The sequence below is a fragment of the Ailuropoda melanoleuca genome, chromosome 15 (assembly GCF_002007445.2).
Source record: "Ailuropoda melanoleuca isolate Jingjing chromosome 15, ASM200744v2, whole genome shotgun sequence".
In the NCBI taxonomy this organism is placed as follows: Eukaryota; Metazoa; Chordata; class Mammalia; order Carnivora; family Ursidae; genus Ailuropoda; species Ailuropoda melanoleuca.
The window spans coordinates 62,013,593-62,036,804 of NC_048232.1; the positions used below are offsets into that span (position 1 = coordinate 62,013,593).

Genomic DNA, 23,212 nt, shown 5'->3' on the forward strand with positions numbered 1-23,212 from the left:
CTTTGACTACAGGGTCTTGCATGGCTTGGCCTGTCTAGTATCCCCTCCCTCCATCTCATATCCACATGCTCTTCTGCTGCACTGGCCATCTTTAATTTCTTATGCTCCTTGTTCTAGAAGACATTTGCATGTGTGAGTTGTTCTGCTTGGAATTCACTCCATTCCTCATCTTTCTTTCCCCAATCTTATTTTATTTTATTTTTTAACAGCACAGTAAATCCATGAAGAAAAAGAAAGTAAAAGCATGTATACACTGAGATCCTTGTTGACTCATTGATATTCACTTAAGGATGAAGATATAATTGTTCCTTTTAGCATACAAAAAATAATGCAGATTTTTGTGTAAATACTAATAGGGTCTCGGATAGAGTCACAGTGAGGTCTCCATCCCAAGAAATCGAAGTGACTTTAGATTGTTCTCATGTTATAAAACTGACCTTAAAAATGCACCAGAAAAGACCATTCTTCCCAAGTGTTTGGGGGCAGCTTCCTGACTCTTGACTTAGCAGTGGCAATAGTACAGCCAAGGAAAGAAAAAGTGAAATGAAGAGGGTGGCAGCCTGGAAAAATTTCAAGTTCAGGAAAGAATGTGGCCAGCATTGTTTGGAGGAGAGAAATATTAAATGTGTTGAATATACACAAAAGTCCCTGAAGAGATCATCTCTGGTATCAAAAGAAGTTTTATTGACTTTCCTCAGGGGCTAGATGAAAATATTAGCATGGATTGAATATTCACTGTGTGAGAGACGGGTATGTCCTTTCCATTGAGTCACATGTAATTATCAGAAGAACTCGTTGTAGCAGGTGCAGTAATTGTGCACATTAATAGATTTGTAAACTGAGACCAGGGATGGGAGGATCAAGTAAATTGTCAGAGGTTACATGATTTCTAAGTAGTAAGGCCAGGATTTGAATCTAATTAGAGCTGCCACAAGACTGCCTTAATTTACTTAATTTTGATTCTGTACTCAGCCAAATAAATGTCTGCTGAATAATCTAGCTTCTTAGGTACCTGCATTCTGAGAAAGAGGGATTCTGGATCCTGGAAATGAGCCTTATCATCACGCGGAAATGCCTTCCCATGATAAATTCACAAATGGACTTTATCGAACAAATTTTAAGCCCCGTCTAATTTTTGCTTTGGCATCCTTCATCAAACTACAATCTGATTTGATCATCGCTGATGATGTTAGTCAGTTGCTGATCCTGTAGGCTGAAGACCATACCAAGGCATGTTGCCCTGTGAGAGCACTTGACAGTCATACAGTCTTCCTCTGATATTGACAAGTATAAAAAATATCATAACGTCAATGTGGGTGGATTATAAAATTCAAGTAGCATTTATTATAATTCTCACTTTTGTGAGAAGGAAGTATTATGTCAGAATGAAACTTTAGTCTGGTTGAACATGATGGCTAAGACAGTTCTATGTATTCACCACAGTTTCATTTCCCTCCTGGGCATTCAGCTCAAGTACATTTTCCACTTTCTTTGAATGCGGCTTAGGTGCTGTGGCTAGTTTTAGCCAACTGAATGCAAAAGGAAGTCATGCAGCACATCTGGTCCAAATTAGTGAGGAGCAAGGATACTTTCTCAATCTGTCAACAGAAGATACCAGGGTGACCTTGAAGTCCCAAGGTAAAGATGGTGACTCAGTTCTAGCATGAAAGAAGTTTGAATCCCTGAGTAACTACTTGGAAGACTGTAACCTGTTGACCTGCGTTAGACAGTCATGTCAGCAAGATACAAATTTTTATTGTGTAGAGCCATTGGGATTTGGGGATTGTTTGTTACAGTTGCTGATGTAACTTGCCCTAATATACGTCTTCTCAATTTTTGTTTTCTTATCCATTTCTTATTCATACTGAGGGAACTATTTTTTAATGCTTTTATGGGTTGATTTACCTGGCATGTATCACTGACTTTAGAAAAAAAAAATAAATACCTATTTTTGTTGTCACTCTATTCTCTCTGATTTCTTTTTTATAAATAACTTTTCTTTGATCTTGCCTATTTGGTGGAGTACTTGCTGAAATAGTATACTACCACATTTGAGTGAATTCACCATTATTTCAATTTACTTATTTTTAAAGCTCAGTGTTTTATTAACTGGATTAAATCAGAGTTAGTCATTCTATATAAATCAGAGTTAATAAATCTATATAATGAGTAAATATCTACAAGTCCAATATCAAAATTAGTTAATCACTTTCTATTTACTTCAAAGCCATAAAATCATAATAGTTGATATTGACTTGCTAGGATGTATTTCTGAAAACATGTGAGTTCTTTCATATTTTTAAAAAATCTATCCTAATAGATGGTGATTCATCATAAATTTGTAACTCTAAATGGTCACGCTTCTTTGTATTTAATGCAATGTTTAAATGAAAATTTAAATGCAAAAAAGAGAGTTGATGATTTGAAGGTTTCATTTAATCATACCTTCTCTAATCCGTGTCTCTCTTCTGGGACCACAGTATTTTGTTGTTCACATGTTTATTTTCTCATTTCCTTTCTTTTTTGTCAGAAGTGGCAATATTCCATTTTTAGTTGCCAGAAAAAAATTCTGCTTCAGTTTTATCCCAGTTTATTGAGGTCTTCATTCACCATCATCCTGTTAGGCTCCAGAAACTTAATAGATTTTCAATATCCTAGTTCTCACAAAATGTATCATCTAGTTCTAGTTGAATGTCTCTAAATAATATTGGTAGGGAACTTTGGCAAAGGCTTTAGAAACATCTAATAACAAAGCCAGTTCACATTCCCTTTCCCCTTACTGTCCTTGTTCCCCAAGTAAGGATGCCAGAAAGACAATTTAGTGTAGGCTGAAATCAGTAATCTCATGAGGATACGGGTAGGGGGAAAGTCAATCACAGTAATTGAAAACAAGAAGTTGGACTGAAAACTAGGAGATTTGGAACCTTCTAGACTCTAGTTGTTTTTTGTTTTTTATGATGGAGTAATTTAGTATTTTTCTTTTAAGTTTCAATCTTTCTTATGCTAACGCAAAGCAAATTGTTCCTTCTAACACAGACTTTATTGATTCACAAAGCATAATAAGCCATGCCTTTTAATATGCAGAACTTCTCTACATAAAACTGCTATTCACTCATGGTGATGACGATGATGATGTATATATCATCAGAGGGTAATAATAGACATTTTGAATAGGCAAATATGTGCACTGATAGAGGATGTCCCAGAGAGGACCAGCTAATAGCCAATCATCTTTGAAAGAGATAATTAGTATGTTAATTTGTTTCTGCTGTCCAATTTCAATGGTAAAGCCTTACAAAATTTTATAAACTTAGAAACCTGACTTTATCTTTTAGGGCAGAATTACTTTAAACCCCAAAATTGTACTAAACCAGAAGCCGACCTGAGTCTTCCTACTGCCACCAGTATCCGTAGCCTCCATAGTCTCACCTGAGAAGCTATTATTATCAAAAGATTGTTGATAACCATAGAACCAGAACAAAGGACTCTAGGTAAATCAGCTCTGTAATAGCATGAGGCAAAGGAAGAACTGTTTTTCAAGGGATCAGAATCTTTAACTTTGTTGACAAGCATAAATTTCTGCTATTATTACTATGATTGAATCACCCTGCCAATAGGAGAAGGCTGCCAAATAGTAGTTAATTGACCTTGAAAATATTTGATTTTATGATCTTTCTTTTTTTCTCTCAGTACCAAATGTACCAATTCCCTTCAACTTCCTTTATGTCTTTTTATATGTTATAGATTCAGTATAGTTTTAGAGAAAGGATTTTTATCTTAAATATCCTGGATTTTAATTTCTTTGATATTTATGTCTTTAATCAGAGTTTTGATATCTTAACTCCAAAGAAAACACACTAGAAAATTTGATCCAGCCTCAATATCTTTTATATATATTTTCTGTGTTCTTCTTCTCATATATTACAGTTAAGAAATGGAGTGTATAATATATATTTGCAACCACTTCTTTTGAGCAGAGAGACTGGCATGGTGTTACTGTGGTTATCTTTTAGAGTTCATCTATCTGCATCTCATACTGGCTGCATTGACATCAAAAGCCAGTGATTGCACAACCTGGTGGGTGACAACATTACCAAGCAATAATTCTTGCACTATTTCCATGCCTGTGTGTGTGGACTTGAACAAACACAAGGTAAGCCTATGTATTCTTGGCAAACTCAAGACAAGGTTAACCAGAACTTGTCCTAGGAATATTGAAATGATGAATTTGTGGAATTGGGGAAGATCCAGTGAAAACTAGGCATATTAAAAGGGAGTCAGGCAGGAAAATAACAGGTCAATTTCAATCTTAGATTAGATATTAGTATGATGGGAGAACATGTTCAGGGTAGGATTACCCAACTCAAAAATATGACAGGTTCCAAAAAATGTTTGAACAATGTTACTTCTGGAAGACTTACAATTTACTAATCTTTTTAAAATTTTTTTAAGATTTTGTTTATTTATTCGTTTTTGGGGGGAGGGGTAGAGGGAGAGTGAGAATACCAAGCAGATTCCGTGCTGCGTGTGGAAGTTCAGTCCCAGGACCCTGAGACCATGAGTTGAGCTGAAATTAAGAGTTGGATGCTTAACGGACTGTGCCACCCGGGTGCCCATAATTTACTAATTTTTTAAAGATTTATTTATTTATATGAGAGAGAGTGAGTGTGAGTGGGGAGAGGAGAGGAGAGGGAGAATCTCAAGCAGACTCCCTGATGAGCGAGGAGCCAACTCGGGCTTGATCTCATGGCCCATGAATCATAACCTGAGCCAAAATCATGAACCAGCCACTTGGTCGACTGAGCCACCCAGGTGCCCCTATTTTGTTTTTCTTTTTATATGTCCCTGTGTTAGATGCCACAAGGCAAAATCTATAGGACTATGTTAGAAAGACAAAAGTCTGGACCAGAAAGAAATGAGAAGGCATACCTCTAGCAGACAGCCCTAGGGCAGTATGGCATCCAAAGTAAATGCGGATTGAAATAATTCAGAAAAAAAAAAAAAACCCAACAACAACTGACTCACACTAAAAGAAGAGCTGAGGGAAGTCAAACACCTGATCTGGGCCCATCCAGAGAGTTTCTGACTTCAATAGTCTGAGGTGTGGCCTTGGCATTAGGACTTCTAAAAGCTCTAGAGGTGATGTAAAATATGTGGCCGAAGTTGAGAACCATTACACTAAAAGAGGAAATGTACTCCACTGAAAAGGACGTGGAAGACAGAAATGCTAATTAAGTCCTGGAACTTTGAAAGGTTAAGTCTTGCTGAGAATGTGGTAGAAGGATTGTTTTACCCTAGGCTCCCAGGGGCCAGAGACTTCACAAACATTCATGACAGCTTCAGTTCAAGAATCTGCTGAGGTTGATGTCCCAGCTGAAAAAAAACATGGGAAGAAGGGAAAGCTCTCTGGGAGGTAGACTTCTTGGATTCCAGAGCAGGAAGCCAAGGAGAAGCCACTGGCATAGCTTTCAGGCTGAAGAACCCCACTGGCCGAAAATTCTTGCTCACAAGATCATCTGTCACCTGAGAGAATACACAAGCAGTATCAGGTGCCAGAAACCCAGGGTTAGCAGGAAAATAGACGTTCAAAGGCTTTGAGTTGAGTATGCAAAAAGAGGAGGAAACTTCTGTTTGACCTGGTGACTGGGCTGGCCGCCATCATATGTTTTAAAAACATTCTGGAAAACAGGAGTATCTCAAATGCTGGTCTGAGAAAAGAGCCATTATATTAGGGAATGTTTCCTAGTTCAGTGCTGCTCAAACCACGGATCCCTCAGAATGACCAGGAAGAGTTAAATCCCTGATCACTGGCCCTCTGGAGTTTCTGATTCATTAGGTCTGGGGTGGGACCTGAAAATTTGCATTCCTGACCAGCTCCCAGGTGATGCTTATATTGTCCATTCAGGAACTTCATTTTGAGAACAGCTACTCTAAGAATGGTGCAACATTGCCATAACTTAACTCCTGATGGAAGATTTCTCTGAGTGTTTGAGCTCAAAATTTGCAAACCAGGGACAATAAACATAAGCTGACCAACATCTGGATGAGGCTAAACCAAGATTTTTTTTCCATCTCCTAATTTTTCTTAGGTACCACCCAGTCTCTTCTTGAGTGTCTGCCCACACTATGTACTGGTTTTGGGGAATATACTTTTGCTCAGAATAATTATTTTGCAGACTCAGGATTAACTTGTTCTTAAAAATAGGGTCAGTTTTGTCATAATTCTGTGTGTGCACTTAATGCTCTACTCTTTTTAATATTAAGGTCATGGGACACTTGGTAATGAGCTAATAACAAAGGATGTGCCTCTGAAAGAACTATGTGGACCTGGAAGAATGCACTCATGTTGTCATTACTGACAGTCCAGCTTGGCCCAGGCAAGATGAAGAGAGAGCAAAAGGAATTAGAAAAAGGAAGTTTTGGACTGTCTATTCTTTGGGTTTTTAAATCAAAGTCAAGCAATTCTGATTTTGGGCAGTAATCTCTTTGGATTTAAACAAGTTCAGACTTTAATTTGCAGAAGAGGTTAATCTCTATCTCTCCTCAAAAACTTTGCAGAAGTAGGGGAAATATATACATAATTGTGTTATCTTGATGTTTCTGGAATTTTTTTTGAGTATATTTACTTAGCATTTCATTTCATTTCAGAGCCTTTCCTAAGCCCTATTATTAATGTGGCTGGACATAACTTGAGGTAGAACACCTAGAACTGAGGGTAAAATGTCAATCTCAGGTACAGGAAGGCCTTTGAGATTAATTCACTGATGCTCTTGGATCCAGTTTAGAGCTTCTGAGATCAAAATCTACATTCTGTCAGAAGACACCTAAGAGTGGTGGTTGGCATGGGGGTGGGTCTCATAAAGGCAGGGGCATGATCGTCCTAAAAATGGGAAGTTTTTTGTTGAAGGGAAGAGTTATATTGAACTTAAGAGTTAAGCTTAATGGCTTAAAGGCTGCCATCCTGGGAGGTGGGTGTATCCCCTGTTGGCTCCTTTCCGCACGCTTCCTGAGGAAGAATGACTGGGCTAATTGGTGGGTGGGAGAAGATACTAGGCCTGAGTGGTTCACCCTCCCTTTTAGAGGGAATTTCCTGCCTGTCAAGAAATACCGTTTTGTCCCTCTGTGCACTAAGATTTACTGGATCAGGCACTCATCTGAGGACTGTGGTTAACCACCGTTGCCTAAGACTGATGGCTTATCCACTTCTGGAATTTTATATTAGGCTGCTCACTATCGCTTCATACCTAAGTTGTATATTTCAATCCAGCCTTTATCCATAGTAAAGGAGATACTTTGAACTATTTGTCTGAGTTTCATTTCTGTTACTGAACTGGGTCTGAAGTTAGGCAGTGTGTTAGGAGGAATTTTTATGGCGTCTCTTAAAACCTAACACCAATTGCCCAGAAAAAATTCAATATTATATGTATCTGTATGTGTTATAGTACAAAATAATATGCATTTTTGTATATGTACCTGATTCCTGGCTTCATATTATGTTCCCAACTCTTGTTTTTTTTTTCTTTGCTTCACTTTCTTAATTTATATTTTTCATGAAATAATGTAAAATAATACATACTTAATAATATATATTTTATATATATTTAATCTGTATACATATACAAGATGTGATATTGTGGAGAACATAACACAATATACAGTGTATTATATAGTTTTAGAAATTATTTTATGAGATGATACTGATGTATGCAGATTATATATTTTATCTATGTCTACATTATTTACTATATGTCTATATATCTATTGCTGTGCACATTACAGCTTTTATTCATGTAAGTAGCCTCAAATACTGTGGTGGATAAACACACAAGTAAAATCACATGTCTCAAGTTTGCTGTCAGGTCTGCAACTGAGGACTGATTTGGGGCATAATTTCTCAGCACATATATTTTGTGACAGAATTCATAGAAGCCTTTATGTCTCACGAGATAACTACAGATCTTTTATATATATATATATGAGAACTACAGATCTTATACACACACACACACACATACACACACACACACACACATCTTTTTTCACTTCCTCTACTGTGTTGAAGATACGTATTTGTAAGACAAGTAGACTGAGAGATACTGAGGGACAGAGAAGAACTGGTGTGATCTACCTGCCCCAGTTCTTGGCTCCCAGCAAAAGACTGGAAGGCAGATCTAAAGCGAGCTCATGCTCACTGCAGTGAGGCTTAATTACAGCTGAAATCCTACCCTTTCCGTGAAGGCTTCCCTGCCCCCCGCATGGTGCATGGACTTCAGTGGCTATTGCCTGAATGAGTCATTTGATGATAAAGCTACTAACCTTTATGAAACATTTACCATGTGCCAAGCTCTACGTTAAGCAGTTAACAGGTGTGTCTTACCTCATCCTCATGAGGTAGCTTATAAACAGGAAGCTGAAGCCCAGCAGGCTTGTACGATTTTCCAAGGCTGTGCAGTGTTGTCCAGACCTGGGACTGACACGCAGGGAGTCTCACTCCAGAACCCATGTCACTCAACACTGCGACCAACCACATCTTAAGGATGAAACATGTTTCTACATGAGAAACACCCAAAGCCAGTGGTTTCTTTCGTGATTCTTCATAGTGTGTGCTTTAATAGTTTAAATGCCCAGGCAAAGTCAGGTCTGGGAAGAAGGGTCCCCACCAATATAGTCACTCGGATTCGGAGGCTCTCTGGTGTCTTTCAGTTCCTAACCAGGCCCAGGCCTTCAGCAGATAATACTTAAATTATAGGACTGCTTCTCATTAAAAAAAAAATTGGATTTTCACTCTAACACAGACTAAGGTGTTTATTAAACAGAATGGAATTTTAAATTTATCTTTTTCCAAAATTGTCCCACACAGTTGATAATAAATCTTGAAGCTATTCCTTGTCGTTACCATTATGTCAACTGTTGGCTTCCAAAGGCGTTAAAAGGCTCTGAGGTAGTCAGCCTGGTTACTAAAGATGTATTCTTAGGGGTTTCATAGACTGGCATGTGGATATCTTAAGTGCAATGGAATTCTTCTCTAAACATTGAACCTGAGGCTCAAATTGATTAAAGTGATCCATATGAATTATCTAAAAGAATGCGACTGTGAAGACTGGCAATGAAAGCTGTATCTTACTTTCTATTTTATCTTGAAAATGGGCAAGGAAGAAATGTGTTTGGCAAAGATCGCTCAATTGCCACATTTCTCACAAAGCAGCTTTTAGTTCAGAAGGATTGTCTTACCTTTCGCTCCCTTAAATACTTTGACAGCTAAGACAGATGCTTAGATATTGTGTTAATTATAATCGCTTGAAAATTCTTGCTTTTGTGATTCCTAGCAATCAAATTACTTAATTCCAGGGGAAGGAAAGCTCAATATTGGACACAGCTAAAGGAAGTAAAGATTAAAGAGAAGAAAAAGGAAAATAATGGAAGCTTTTAATGCCAAAGTCTTTCTGCTTTGGCATTGAAACAATCTGGTTTAAATTTTACTCTGAAACTTACTAGCTGAATAACCTTGGGCAAAATTCTGATCCTCAATTGCTCTTCATAATAATAATAATAGAATAATTTATCATTTCAAGGGAAAGTTGGGAGAATTAACTTACGTTTGTGGACTCATAAATAAGGTATGCAAATACAAACAAATCACTGACAAAGACCATCAGTGTTTTGTTTCCTGATGAACCTATAAGATTGTATATGTGTGTTACTATGTTTTAAAAAATTTTCCAATAGTTTTAAAATAACATTCAAAAAGTGTAACACTGTTTTTAAAAGAAGCATATGGTAAGTCAATCAGACAACCATATTAAAAGCTCATCAGCAAAATTCTTCCCTCCCTTCCTCCAGAGTGTCTTTGGTGAAGAGGGAGAGTGAAGAGAAAGATTAGCTTTTATTTGTTGCCAAATTCTGAAAAGAACACTTAATTCAGGTTGAGTTTAAGTTATTTCTTCCAATAAAAAGCGCTTTATATGCAAACCATAAGTTTGAAACTTTAAAAATGTATTGTATAAATTGGCCATCCTTTCAAATATAAGGATAAAAGTATTCCATGCCTTCATCACCAGAGGAAATAAATAGTAGAAATATTACTAATTTAATTACTTGTTCAGAAAATATGGAGATAGTTTTTGAAATAACTACCTGTTAGCATTACCAAAGTTCTATACCAATTTATTATATTTAGCTAGCCTAATTAAAAACACTTTTTATATACCATTATCTACAGTGGACATCCATTCAATAAGTAGCCCCAAATTAATTTGATTCTACTTGAGGAATTTCTAGTGTTACAGGGCATCAACATTTATTCTAAAATTATTTGCATCGCACCATATTGCCATGATGGCAACTGAAAAGAAACCATTGTTCAACTGTTACTGGGTACAACCAAGTTTGTTCACTGAATTTTTGTCCATTTCTACAATTCCGCTAAATTTAATTTTCATTGCTTTGATGAATCTTACAGGTTCTTCATCTCTGAAACCTATTTTTTAAGCTTAATGAATTTGTTTCAATGGAGGTTTTCTTTCTAAGGATGATTGTAAACAATTTAGCTACTTGTTCTCTTTATGAAAAAGGAAGAAATGGGCTAATTTTAAGATCAATGGAGAGTAATAGCAAGGAAAGCATCTCTCATTCAAAAAATTTCCTATTCAATTATTACTGATAACCCGTTATTAGTTGCTATTGTTATTTATTTATGAAAGTATATGACGCAGTTCTAAAAGCATGTGTGGTAATGTTTCAATCTATACAAAGACATTACGATGATAAGAAAGTAAAGCTGAAGAAAGTAATATAAAATGAGGAGGGGTGCCTGGGTGCCTCAGTCAGTTACGTGCCCAACTCTTGGTTTCAGCTCAGGTCATGATCTCATGGGTCCTGAGATAGAATCCCGCCTCGAGCTTCTTGCTCAGTGAGGTGTCTGTTTGAAGATTCTCTCCCTCCACCCCTTCCCCCACTCATTCTCTCTCTCTCTCTCATAAATAAATATAAATAAATAAATAAATAGATAAATAAATAAATAAATAAATGAAATAAGGAAAGAATAAGGGAAAACTTAGGCCCCGGATTTCTGAGCAAAATGACACGCACAGTTAGTTACAAGATGTAGAGCCCAAAAAATAAGCAACTTCCTTAAAATTTGCAATCCACTTGGACACCAAGGCCTGAGAGAAATTTCTACTCCATGTGATCCTGGAGAGAATTGTATGCCATCATGGAAATGCCCTTCATACTGTCCCACATTAAATGCAATCAAGTGCTCCACGTAGCTTGTAGTATAACATTCATGGTGTCTACTGAAGATTAAGTAACAGTAATTATATAAGGGTAAAGTAAGGATAGGGCAGGATCAGTCTGATTGGGCAGCAAGGAGAACTTACTGCAGGAATGGTAGTTTATATTCTCCATAAATATTAACACAGCCACTGAGGACTTTTCTGGGCGAAAGAAATAACTCATGGGCAGGGCCAGTGTGTATCTTACACCTAAGAGAAATGAAAAATCAATAACCCCAAAACTATACCATGAAAATGGAAACACCAAATACATACCTTAGTCAACAACACAGACTCAATTTAAGTCAATCAGAGAATACCAAATTTTGAACTGTGTTCTGATGAAATCTTCAAAGAAAATAGCAAAATGTTTCTCTGCATTCCAAGCCACCAAATGTGTATGATTCTATATGTCTGTATCTATATAGAGAGTAGAGAGAGAGAGAGATGATAGATAGATAGATAGGTAGATAGATAGATGATAGATAGACAGATAGATAGATAGATAGATGATATAGATAGATGATAGATGATAGATAGATAGATAGATAGATGATAGATAGATAGATAGATAGATGATAGATAGAGATAGATAGATGATAGATAGATAGATAGATAGATAGATAGATAGATAGAGATAGATAGATAGATGATAGATAGATGATAGATATAGATAGATAGATAGATAGATGATAGATAGATAGATAGATGATAGATAGATAGATAGATAGATAGATGATAGATAGATAGATAGATAGATAGATAGATAGATAGATAGATGCTAGATAGATAGATAATAGATGGCTAGCCCATAACATAGACATACTATGTTGGAGAATGCCTGTCTACAATTATTCTTTGAAGTAGTTGAGTTAAGCCATTCTTTCTTACAGTAATTAGGTAAGTCAACTGTCTATAAAGGTTACTTCTAGTTTACATTATTCGCCCATAGAACAATGCTTTCTTTCTCTTTTAGCAATGTGGGAACACCAGCATTCAGTTCAACTAAAACAAATATCAAGTTAAAAGGACAATTTGGAAAACGGTAGAAAACAGAGGGAGGATAATATAATTTTTTATTAACCTGCTGGAAATTATTTTCTGATATGAGAAGATAATATCACCATAATTATATGTCATTAATAACTATAGTCTTAGTCAAGTTACTCACCTACTCTTTATCTCAATATTCTCATCTATTCAACGAAAATAACAAAAGCACTTCCTAGTTTTGTTGTCAGAAAGGAGATCATGTATGTGACAGACCGAGAATAGTACTCAGCATGTAATAAGTGCTCAATCAAGCTTAGCTAATATTCATCAGAAAACAAAAAGTTCATATTTTGTTCTTATGGCTTATATCCAATTCCTACTTATACCATTAAAGTAAAATAAAAGCTAAGTAAAAAAAAAAAAACTGCAACAATTTTATATTATACCAGCAAATTTATCTATTATCCACTGAGTAACATAGAGCATTATGATAGAATTGTTGGGCCTCGAATCTGTTCCTAATATAGAATCCAGCAGATCCTGGATATTCTAAATCATCAGAAATCACATAAGTCAGCAGTCTGGAGTACTGTTACTGCATAAGACTTTCAAAACCAGAAATTCTTTCATGACCCTTTCTAATCACTAGGAAGGTAATGAATATACTACCACCAGTAGAAATCAACAAAGCTCTATTGAGATTCTAACTCTGGGATTTGGGGGATGATTTGGCTTATTTATAGATAAATCATTGGATTCATAAATGCAAGCCTTGCAGCAGTATAATTCAAATTTGGGTTTCAGGAAAAAATTTACATTATTACAGATTGTATTCATTTTCTATGGCTACACGACAAATTACCATACACTTAGCAGTTTAAAACTGACAGCTTCTGTGGGTCAAGTCCAGGGATGGCCTGACTGGGTTCTCTGCTCGGGGTCTCACAAGGTCCAAATCAAGGTTAATGGCCAGGGCTGTGATCTCATGTGAAGCTCTGGGCTCCTTGTATCTATAGGGCTGTGGTTTCCATATGCTCAGTGGCTGTCAGCTTCTCTCAAAATTTAGAGACTTCCTGCATTCCTTGTTATGTGGACCCATCCATTTTTAAAGCCAGCAAAATATAGTTTCCCTTGCCTTGAATTTCTCTCATGCTTCAAAATTTGTCCCTGACCTCAAGACACTGTTATAAAGGGAGCACAAGTATAGGTCAAGCCAACCAAGATAACTTCTCTTTTTGAATTTCAGTTATGCCATATAAAATAACCTAATTATAGGAGTGATATTCCAATATATCCATGATGTTAAGAATTATAGAGGGCGTGGACAGACCAGTGGATGGGTCATTTAGGGGACATCTTAGAATTCTGCCTACCTTATATGTCAGAGGCCTTAAGGATTAATTGTTCAAAGTCTGGAAGGTCTACTATATTGGCCTACAATGCCAAGTCCTAGAATTTAGAAGAAAGAAACTGGTATATATTTCAGAAGCATTGCTCAGTTATTCTGTAAATTTGCAAATTTGAAATATAAGGTTGCCTTTTCTATAGATGATAAATAAATTCTAGGCTAAGATAGGCAGAACCAAACTCTTGGCATTGAGGACAAAAAACTAAAGAACCCAATCCCACCATTCTCCATGTGCTTTGTTTATCATTAATTTTTTCATCAACTGTCCCTTATATGGGTATGTTACCAGCGTTCATGCAAAAAATATCACATAGGATCAAGAACATATGTAACATATAGAACAATTACTCTGCATTTCTCAAGATGAGACAAATAAGGTTATCAGGAGTTGCCAGAATCTGCATTTCCAAGACTAAATTCTAGAAATTTATAATATGAGTAACTGTACTCTAGAATCCACTCACATGACTGGATCTCTTGGCTTTATTTCACATCTTTCTATAAGGAATTATATATTCTTTGTTTGTAAAGCAGCTTATACTGATGATTTGTTAAGATCTGAGTTGACGTTCTGAATTTTGTTCCTCATGTCATTTTATTTATTGTATCACATTGTTTTTGTTTTTGTTATCATAGGTGGTGGGCGAGTGGGTTGGCTGATTGATTTTTGCTACTGGACCAACTTGGTAACGTTAAAAAAATGTGTGTAGTTTGCTTTAGATGTATTATGTTTTCATTATAACACAGATATATATCTGTATCTATATATATGTATGTATATCATGTATCTATAAACTGCTTTTCTGATGATGACTTCATCATAAAAGATTATTAAATCAGCCTTGACTTACCTATTTCAATCAGCAACAAGAGATTACTTAGTAGCTCTCTGGGGCTTGCAGTGGTTAAGGATGCTGAGTTTGTCTAGGCCAGCATGAAAATTTCAGATGCTTGAATGAGGTAATGGAATACAATGCCACATATTTGGTACCTTGCAAGAAGGTTGCTATATCAGAATAAGCAAATACTGAGGAAGGGTTGTATACTAAATCATCTTTCTAGAGATACACTTATTAACTTAAATTTCTTGATGGCAGAAAAAGCTTCAGAATCTCATGAGAATGTCTGCGCAGCAAAAAGGGATTCTGACAGCAAGGAATGCCTTTAAAGAAGTCTGCTGATAAAGCTCCTCTCCTTCACAATTTTATCTAGGGCATCCTCGAGCATGCCCTAGAATCTGATCCCAGGCCTACTCAAAACAGGATTCACTTTTAGTACTCACCAAACCTCTTGATCCTATGAAATATCTTTTGGAGGCATGACAAGTAAGTTTAAACTATAATATTTAGTTCGGTAGATAACTGCAGATACATATGCAGTCTTTTTTTTTTTAATATCTATGCGTGATGGGAAAAGGAGCAGCGCAGATGAGTTAAGCACTGGAAAAGTTTCTCCTTATACTCTCCACTGACGCATTAGATCGAAGAAGCAGTATCACGTACAGCAAGACTGGTGTTAATGACCATAAACTCTACAGAAATGCCCTTAACATAACAGAAGACAACCAGCAAAATAATCAAACAGTGAACAAGGACTTGGAAAATAGAGTCACAAGTTTGCAGAAGAAAAGTGGTCTTCTGATAACCCTAAAACTTTACTAAAAAGAGGGAAAGAGAAAGAGGGAGACAGAGAAGGAATGGAGGGGAGGTGGGGGAGATTAAAGGCAAAGGAGAGAGAGAGATGGAAAGGAAAATGGAGTTGGGGAGAAGATGTGAAAACTCTTGTATTGCGCAAATTTGATTCTTGAATTTCATCAGGTAACATAAATAATAATGAGAACGTTTATCCTCTTAATAAAGATACAGCTAAGTTCCATTTAAATATATGGTTTTGTCCAAATATTTTATTTCCCCAGTTATCAAAAGTAATTATTCTAAGAAGATTTACACTTGAATGACCGCCCAAAATATGTTATGATCCTGTAAAGGTGATGTAATTTCCCTTTTGGTTGGTTTCTTCTTAATTAGTTTTTGTCAATGTTGTATATTAATTACACTCCAACATTTCAAGGTCTGTTTGTTTTCTGATTCAGAAAAATTAGTCTGTATCCTTTAGTTATGTAAAAAGTCTAACATTTAATTAGAAACATGTCATAGCAGATTTATGTAATGGGCTGTAACCTTGCCAATGCCTACATTACCACTGAGAGATAATCAGTCATTTTGGAAAGCACATTCACTCTTGGAATACAGTGGAGTTCCAAATCATTGTCCATTCTTTGCATTCTTTTTATTTTCTTCCAACTTATTTTAATCTCACATCTTTTTCCTTTGCCCCAAAACTCCCCAACTTCCTCATCATTGCATATGTATTATTTCCACTCTTTCTCACTGCCTGCTTTTTCCTTTAATTTTCTCTTGTTCTGACTCAATAGAAACTCTTTTTCGTTGTTGTTGTTTTAATTTTATGAGAAGATATAAAGGAAATGAAGTGAACTGTGAGAAAGCAAAAGCGTGTCCCAAGGTTAACCTCCAACAGATTGAACACATTCCGGAGGAAAGGTTCCTATGGAATTTTCAAGATGGAACATCTCTATTTATACATAACCAACAAACTATTTGAAAGGAGCGCATCTCGGTAATTCCCCATACTCATGCTTTTAAAAGTTTCAAGAGTGGGAGGAGTCAGTTACCTCAGCTTGAGCAATAGGTATGTTTTCATAGCTGTATAAGTTATCCAGGTCCTCCGAAGTGGCATCGTATGTTTCTGAGCTGTAGTTGATGGGCTCTAGACTAGGAGCCGTCACAGCAGCATCCAAGAGGACAAGTCCCAGAACGAGTCTTGCTAACATTCTCATTTTTCAAGCTTTCCTAATCAAAAAAGGCCAAAATGTATAATATTTCATTGATAATAACTTATGAACACTTTTCACGAAATAGGGATGATAAATCAATGTCAGCACAGTGGAGCTAAGCCGGTAGCGTTCCCTACAGGATCATGGGTAAACATGACACATGGACTTCTATGGATTCTGAAGCCTCATGATACCAATGTTCAAATTAATCACAAACCTACCCACGTTTTTACAGTAGATACTGTAATTACGGTGGAATTAAGTTTCCTTCATAGAGAAACACAGAGAAAACGGGATGTGGAGATATTGCAATGCACTTACTCACAAAAACTTTTGCATTAGAATTTTACCTTTTGCTAAGCTTTAAGTTTCTTTCATTGACTCTGGGAGTAGGAAGGAGGAGGAGGAAGGGGAAGAGGAGGAGGACTGTACATTTTACTGTATTTTACACATGAGGAAACCCAAAACAGGGTTGGCTGGTGACCTGACTGCGGCTCATAACTCTTCTTTGCACATTCAAACCTATGGTCTTTTCTGGACAAAATAATGAAGGTGTTTGTTTTTTTGTTTCCCCTTTTACTCCCTTGTTGCCTCTGGGTGTCATTAATGTATATATAATTGAATATGTGTATGCATTAATATTTCATGCAATACTTTTCCAAACTTAACTAAGTGGAGCAGAAAAGAAAATTATTTTTCCTTTAGTCCTTAGTGTTTTCTTTCAATTCTTAATAGCCATCTAAGCTTTAAACTCAGAATCAATAAGAATCCGTGTCTAAAAGATACTATTTGGCAAGATTTCCTTAGAGGAGGATTTCCACACACATAAGATTAAGAAGTCTTTTGTTTTGTAATTCTTTGTTAAGCACAATTCTTATTTTCCATGATAACATCCTGTTTTATGGGAGGATTCAATCAAGATCCTATCATTTTAATTATAATACCTGAATAATATATTATACATGTATATATGTATAATATATGTATAACATTTATAATTTTAATTATCTTAGTTCTGTATGTACACCTTTGAATACATTTTAGTTTAGAAGAAAAACTCTCATGTTTAATTTTAAACATCTCAGTTGGGCCTATCAAAAATGTGACCTGGTGGTCTTTTACTGAGGAAGCAAAGCATTTGTAAAACTTTTTATCAAGCATGTCTAATTTTAAAGGTTTTGTATTTTGGATACACTTCCTCGGTTTACTTCAAGAACAGAACCTCCGGTGTTTGTACGTATGCACACAGGTAGAAGGGAATTCATGATAAATATTACTTTTAAACTTGAATGCACTGGCAGACTAACTGACCTTCAGTTACTTGAAAGAAAGTCTTTATGAATCAGGTTTAGGAAGAGGGATGTGAAATCCCTCTGAGAATAAGAAGCAGTACAAGGAGCTCCTTTTTATTCCCTCCTATGCTTTCTTCAAATCATTTTCTTATTCATACTGGATAAACGAAGCCTCTATTTTACTTGCCTTTGCCGGGCTCTTTGCAGGATTGGGGATTTGGAACCGTTGTACGCAGTCACTAGCGAGGTCCTACTTAACCAAACAGTGTGATTTACAAATCTTCCAGGAACCATACTGCCCTTTTCAGGTGGGGAGCATTCACAGTGGTCACCACTAACCTCGAAAAAATGTTTTCCTTCGACATTTCTGGCACCTTTCATTGCTCAAAGTAATTGTGCACTTGCTGATTATTTTCCTTACTTCATACTTTTTATTTGATTATCAGTGTCTACATTCTTAGAGCATACTTGCATTGTGCATATCCTCTAGAGCTATCGGCAGTGAAAAGTCTGTGCAAAGCCTCGGACTATGAAGAACACCTCTCTAGGTTTAGTTTTAAAAAGGTGTTTTTTCCTTAGAGTAACTATGCTAGTACTTAATAGTGTCTTTGTGGAGACTTTGAATTTGTTGTGAACTTCACACCATGTCACAATATTCTGAAAATTATGCTTCTATAAGACTTTAAAATACAGACCTTAAGAAGACATTCCAAATGCCTAATTCCCAAATGCTCATCATATTTTTAAACATCTGAAATCTCCCCCTTTTTCTTCTTTTGCATAATATTTCAATCAATACTAATCAATAGTGCCTGGTTATCCTGGCAAGAACCATGGTCTATGTCAGAAGACTTGCTTTAAGGAATATATCGGAAACTACTATAATTTTATTGGCATCTATCCTGACTATTAAGATCAACTATTTTACTGTATGCTATTAATTCCTGAGCTAATTCAAAATTTTGGATTTTCCAGGAATAACATAAACATAAAATAGCAAACTTAAACCCAACCCATTGCATCAAAGTTCACCATGAGATACTAAAGCAAGTTGAATTATTTCTTTAAAGAGTATTATACTAGAAAAAAAAAATCTCTGACCCAAGAAGAAAGCAAGTGTAAAAACTTACCTTTGGCTCCTACTTGGTGAAATGGCACGAAGTGACTGAGGACACAGAGCCAGTAGTATTTGCCCCTGACCAATGGTTGTGAATTCTGGTCTGTGGGAGGTGGAATTTATAACACTCAATTTTCTGTTTGGAGGAGCTAACCTTGAGAAATGCTTCTCAGTCTTTAGAAACCCCAAATTACTTTATAGTCACTCAAAATAAGCAGTAGAATCTAAATGACATAATGTATAGAGCTCTTGAAATTATGTTAAAGGAGTTATCATTGCCAATGTGTCCCCTTAAACATTTTAAATGGAAAAAGTTGGTTTGACTATATTTCATCTATAACAAGTTCACCAATTAAGAAAAAGTTAATGTACACAGTGATACTTCAGAGGACTATTTTTGAATTGTCCTAATAAGAAATAATTTTCCTTGCATGTCTTAAATTACTTTCTTCACTTTTCATTAATGTTAACAGAAATTCAGTAAATGTTGCAAAAGCCTTACCTGTTTAATGTTGGGTAAGTAAAAAAGAAAAGAAAATCCAAATTATTTTGATTGCTTGGAATGCTCTGAGAGCAATGAAACAATAAAACCTCTGCACGCCCATTAAAAAAAAAAAAAAGTCCTGAAACAATGCATAAATATGATCTGAGAGTTTTGCGGGGGAAAAAAGGCTCCTTTTTCTCTCTCTTTTATCTATCAGAGCCAAACAAATCAAATTACATAAAAGCATTTTCCCCCAGAATACAAGATTTGTTGTAGGCTCCTGATACCTGACATGGTTTGTGAAATTCAGCTTTATTACGGGTTTGGAGAGAAAATAGAGAAAATACGCTTGTATTAAACTTCCATTCTTCGCCTCCATTCACACTGCGAAAGTTCTAGAGGAAGACGAAACTTGTACTATGCATTCTGGCTTCTGGCATGCTTTCCATAAATCCAGGAGTCTGGTTCTGACCTGTGCATCAGGAATCCTTTTTTCTTGACCAGAAGTGACTAGCTGCATTGAATTTTGAAAGTGCTTTAGGGCACACTGATGGAGGAGAAAGTCTGTCTTGAGGACTCTCACGTCTCCTTCTACCTTCCCTGCCATCCTCCCTCCCCAGCCTGAGCTTCGCTGCTCATGGATTCAGGGCGCTGACAGTCATTATCCTCATCACCCACACCTGCTTCCGCACTTCTACATGATTTGCTCTCAGTGTGCATTATTTTTCTTGGGACCAGTTTATTTGTAATGGAAGCCGTGATTCTGGGTGAAGTACAGAATCTACCAAGACCTCTCCAACAGCAGAGAGGCCATCCTGGGAAGTAGGGACTCCTTCCCTGCCTCCTTGCAGTGTCACATGATATGGAAGCTACTTTCAGAAGCGCTTCTGGAAAGAGAACTGAATCCAAGTTCCACACTGGCTCTGTCCCAGCAATGTCCCCCACTGTGTGTTAGAGCAGTTTATATGTTGCTAACTCTCTCAACACATTCTCCATCGGAGGACTTCTCCATTCACAGATGGGTGACACTCACACATTAAGTTATCCAGTGTCACATGTGACACAAACTAAAAACCAAATTGGGTCAAGTTCCCAGATGTTACTAAGCTCACCTGAGGGTTGTAGGTGAAGGTAAAAAGGCAGTGGTGTCTCTCAGTTTCTTAAATTCTAAGACTGTTTACCTGTCACTAGGTTTTAGGCTCTTTTAGGTGCTTTAGGATAAAAATGGATGAATAGGATAGCCATGAAAATACCTAATATTTCTTCTTCGTCCACCGTTATTTAATCTAATACTCTGCACACATTGTCAGGTGACAAAGGTGTCATCTATGTTTGTCCCTTCTTTTCTGAAAGGCTCTGGCTGAACCTATAAGATTCTATTTCCAGAAATAACATTTTCACACTATCCTTTAGTGACCTGTTGCCTTAAGTGACATTGTATTTAGGCTTCAGAACACTGTCTACTAAGGCAGTTGTTTTGTGACAGTTTGATAACTAAACTCTTTGTCCTAATATAGAATTGAAAGCAGAAATGATCATTCCTGAGTCTTGTCTCTTTCCAGATAGATAAGCCTTTCACTTTTCCTTATAAAACATGGATAATTTTTAAGTCCTTTCTCTTGGTCTTATTTGGACTCTCTCCAATATTTCAAAATCTATGTTGAGCTGTGGGAGCTCAAATTTGTAACAATCTCATGAGGACCTAATCTCTATTTAATAGTGAGAAGGATTAATTACCAGGTCCAGCCTTTCTTATCCTTGGTAAATATCTTTTAGTTTCATGATAATTTTCTTAATAGAGCCTGAGCTTGGTTATCAGAAACCCTCAGGGGATCAGTTATTAAGACTAGTTGCATTATCTAGTAACTGAGGCTTTCTGGCTTTATCTCTCTAAGCCCCAAAACATTTTACAAATCCTTTTGGCTACAACGCTTAACAAAATTAATTAAACATCATCTTGCTTGCTTAAATGGAATTAATTTGAAACAGAATGGTCTTCTCTCAATGATGCCCTTTGTTCTGTAGAGTGGTGAAGAGAGAGGAGCCCTCTGAGGACTGCACATGGCTGTCTGTCCCTGTCCTCAGCCCCAAAGGGCCACATCAGTAAGAGCGACAGGACGGTGTAGATATCCCACCCCACTGATTATAAGGAATAAAACCATTCCCCAAAATGATTAGCTACCTTCCTATGAAGAATCCCCATGTTGCCTTAGAGATGTTGTACTCATTGGTAGGAGTCCTGGAGTCTTTGGACCATAAACCCGTATACATTGTGCTGCCTGTATCCCCTACTCTGATCTGATCACCTCCTCCAGAGTCTTTCAAGGCTGACCTGCAACCTGCAAACTCTGCTTTGCTCTTAGTTTCGTTTTTGAAAATGTCCCTTTGCTTCTTTTATCTTAAAAGAATTTGGCTGTCTCCCGACGAAGTTTTCTACTGCTGTCCTTTAATGTGGTGGTGGTGTTGGTTTGTTTTGTCTTTTCACTCACGTAATTCAAAGATGAAGAAATTTTTCTTGTTTTACACTTTCTCTTCCAAATGCTTTGTCCTCTTTACTCTTTCAAAAATTTTGCTCATTCTGAAACTCATGGCATTTGGCTTAACTATCTGTCACCTCTCCCCTGTCATCATCTGTTTGATCTCCTAGCCAAACCTCTTGTGGTCAACTTTAGCTCGTGGCTCACTCTTACCCTCTACTCAGACCCTGTCATTATTTCCGGGGATGCCAACCTCCGTGTGCATGAGCCATCTATTGTGGTGGCATGGTGGCTCCTTTATCTTCACATGTATAGTCAAGTTACCGCATTCCTACCCAGCCACTCGCCATCACTGTCATGCCTTCTAGCTTGTCATCACCAAGCAGTACGTAACCCTACTAATGGGGCACTATTATCATTTTTCTTTTTGCCTAATGAGACCTTCTTGCCATAGCCTCCATCACTTTTCCACAATTCTTTACATCTCTTATCATTACATCTCTCCTTACCTTTAGATTTGATGCACCATTATCATATTTATAACTTTTCAAACACTTTCTGCTCGCTCTCTCTCTTTTTTATTCTTTCTCTTTCCACCATACTCACCTGGAAAAACCTCAGCTTTAGTTGAATACCACCCCCCACTTTCTTCTCTCCTGCATCTGAGCAGCTGTATATTACCAGTGAAAATCACACACAACAATGTTTGGTGTCACTTCAAATTCTTTAAACTTGATCTTCAACCTGGCCAACAGATCTACCATACTAAGATGGCTATTTTATAACACTTTCTCTCCCCTCAAACCTCCCATATTCCTTTTCTATTTATTGAAACTCATTAGGGTGATGGTAGAAGTCATCAGAAAATACTGACTTTTGCCAACCAATCCACCTGCACATATAGGCATCCTCTGTGATTTCTCCCTCTGTCACAGAGCAAGACGTTAAAAATAAATTCCCCCAGTGATGCCCAGGATCTTATTCCCTTCCTCTTTTTAAGATCTATGTTTTTCTAACTATCTCCTCCCTCCCAGCATCTCCCTTTCTGCTAGGTCACTTCTACATATGGACGCATATGCTCTGGGTAAAACTCTGGCAGAAATTCCCTCTACCACGAATGAACTGAATGAAGGTCAGAAATGGCGGCTACAACAGTGTCTTTGAGAGCACATGTATAAGTTTAAAATCATTCAAGGTCAAATTATTTTAAAACACTGCAGAGTCCAAAATTGTATCTGCAGACTTGATTCACTCTATATCTGAAATTATGCAACTTTATAAAATACATTTTCATCTTACCACTGTCCTATTTTT

General features: G+C 36.8%; 1 protein-coding gene across 1 annotated transcript in view; it reads right to left on the reverse strand.

The window, feature by feature from the left end:
* Positions 1 to 16,531, reverse strand: part of EPYC (epiphycan) — a 32,967-nt gene extending 16,436 nt beyond the window's left edge. Inside the window, exon 1 of the mRNA XM_011235021.3 lies at positions 16,367 to 16,531. Within this exon, the coding sequence (XP_011233323.1) occupies positions 16,367 to 16,531 (165 nt within the window). The remainder of the gene's footprint in view (positions 1 to 16,366) is intronic.
* Positions 16,532 to 23,212: the final 6,681 nt, after the last annotated feature.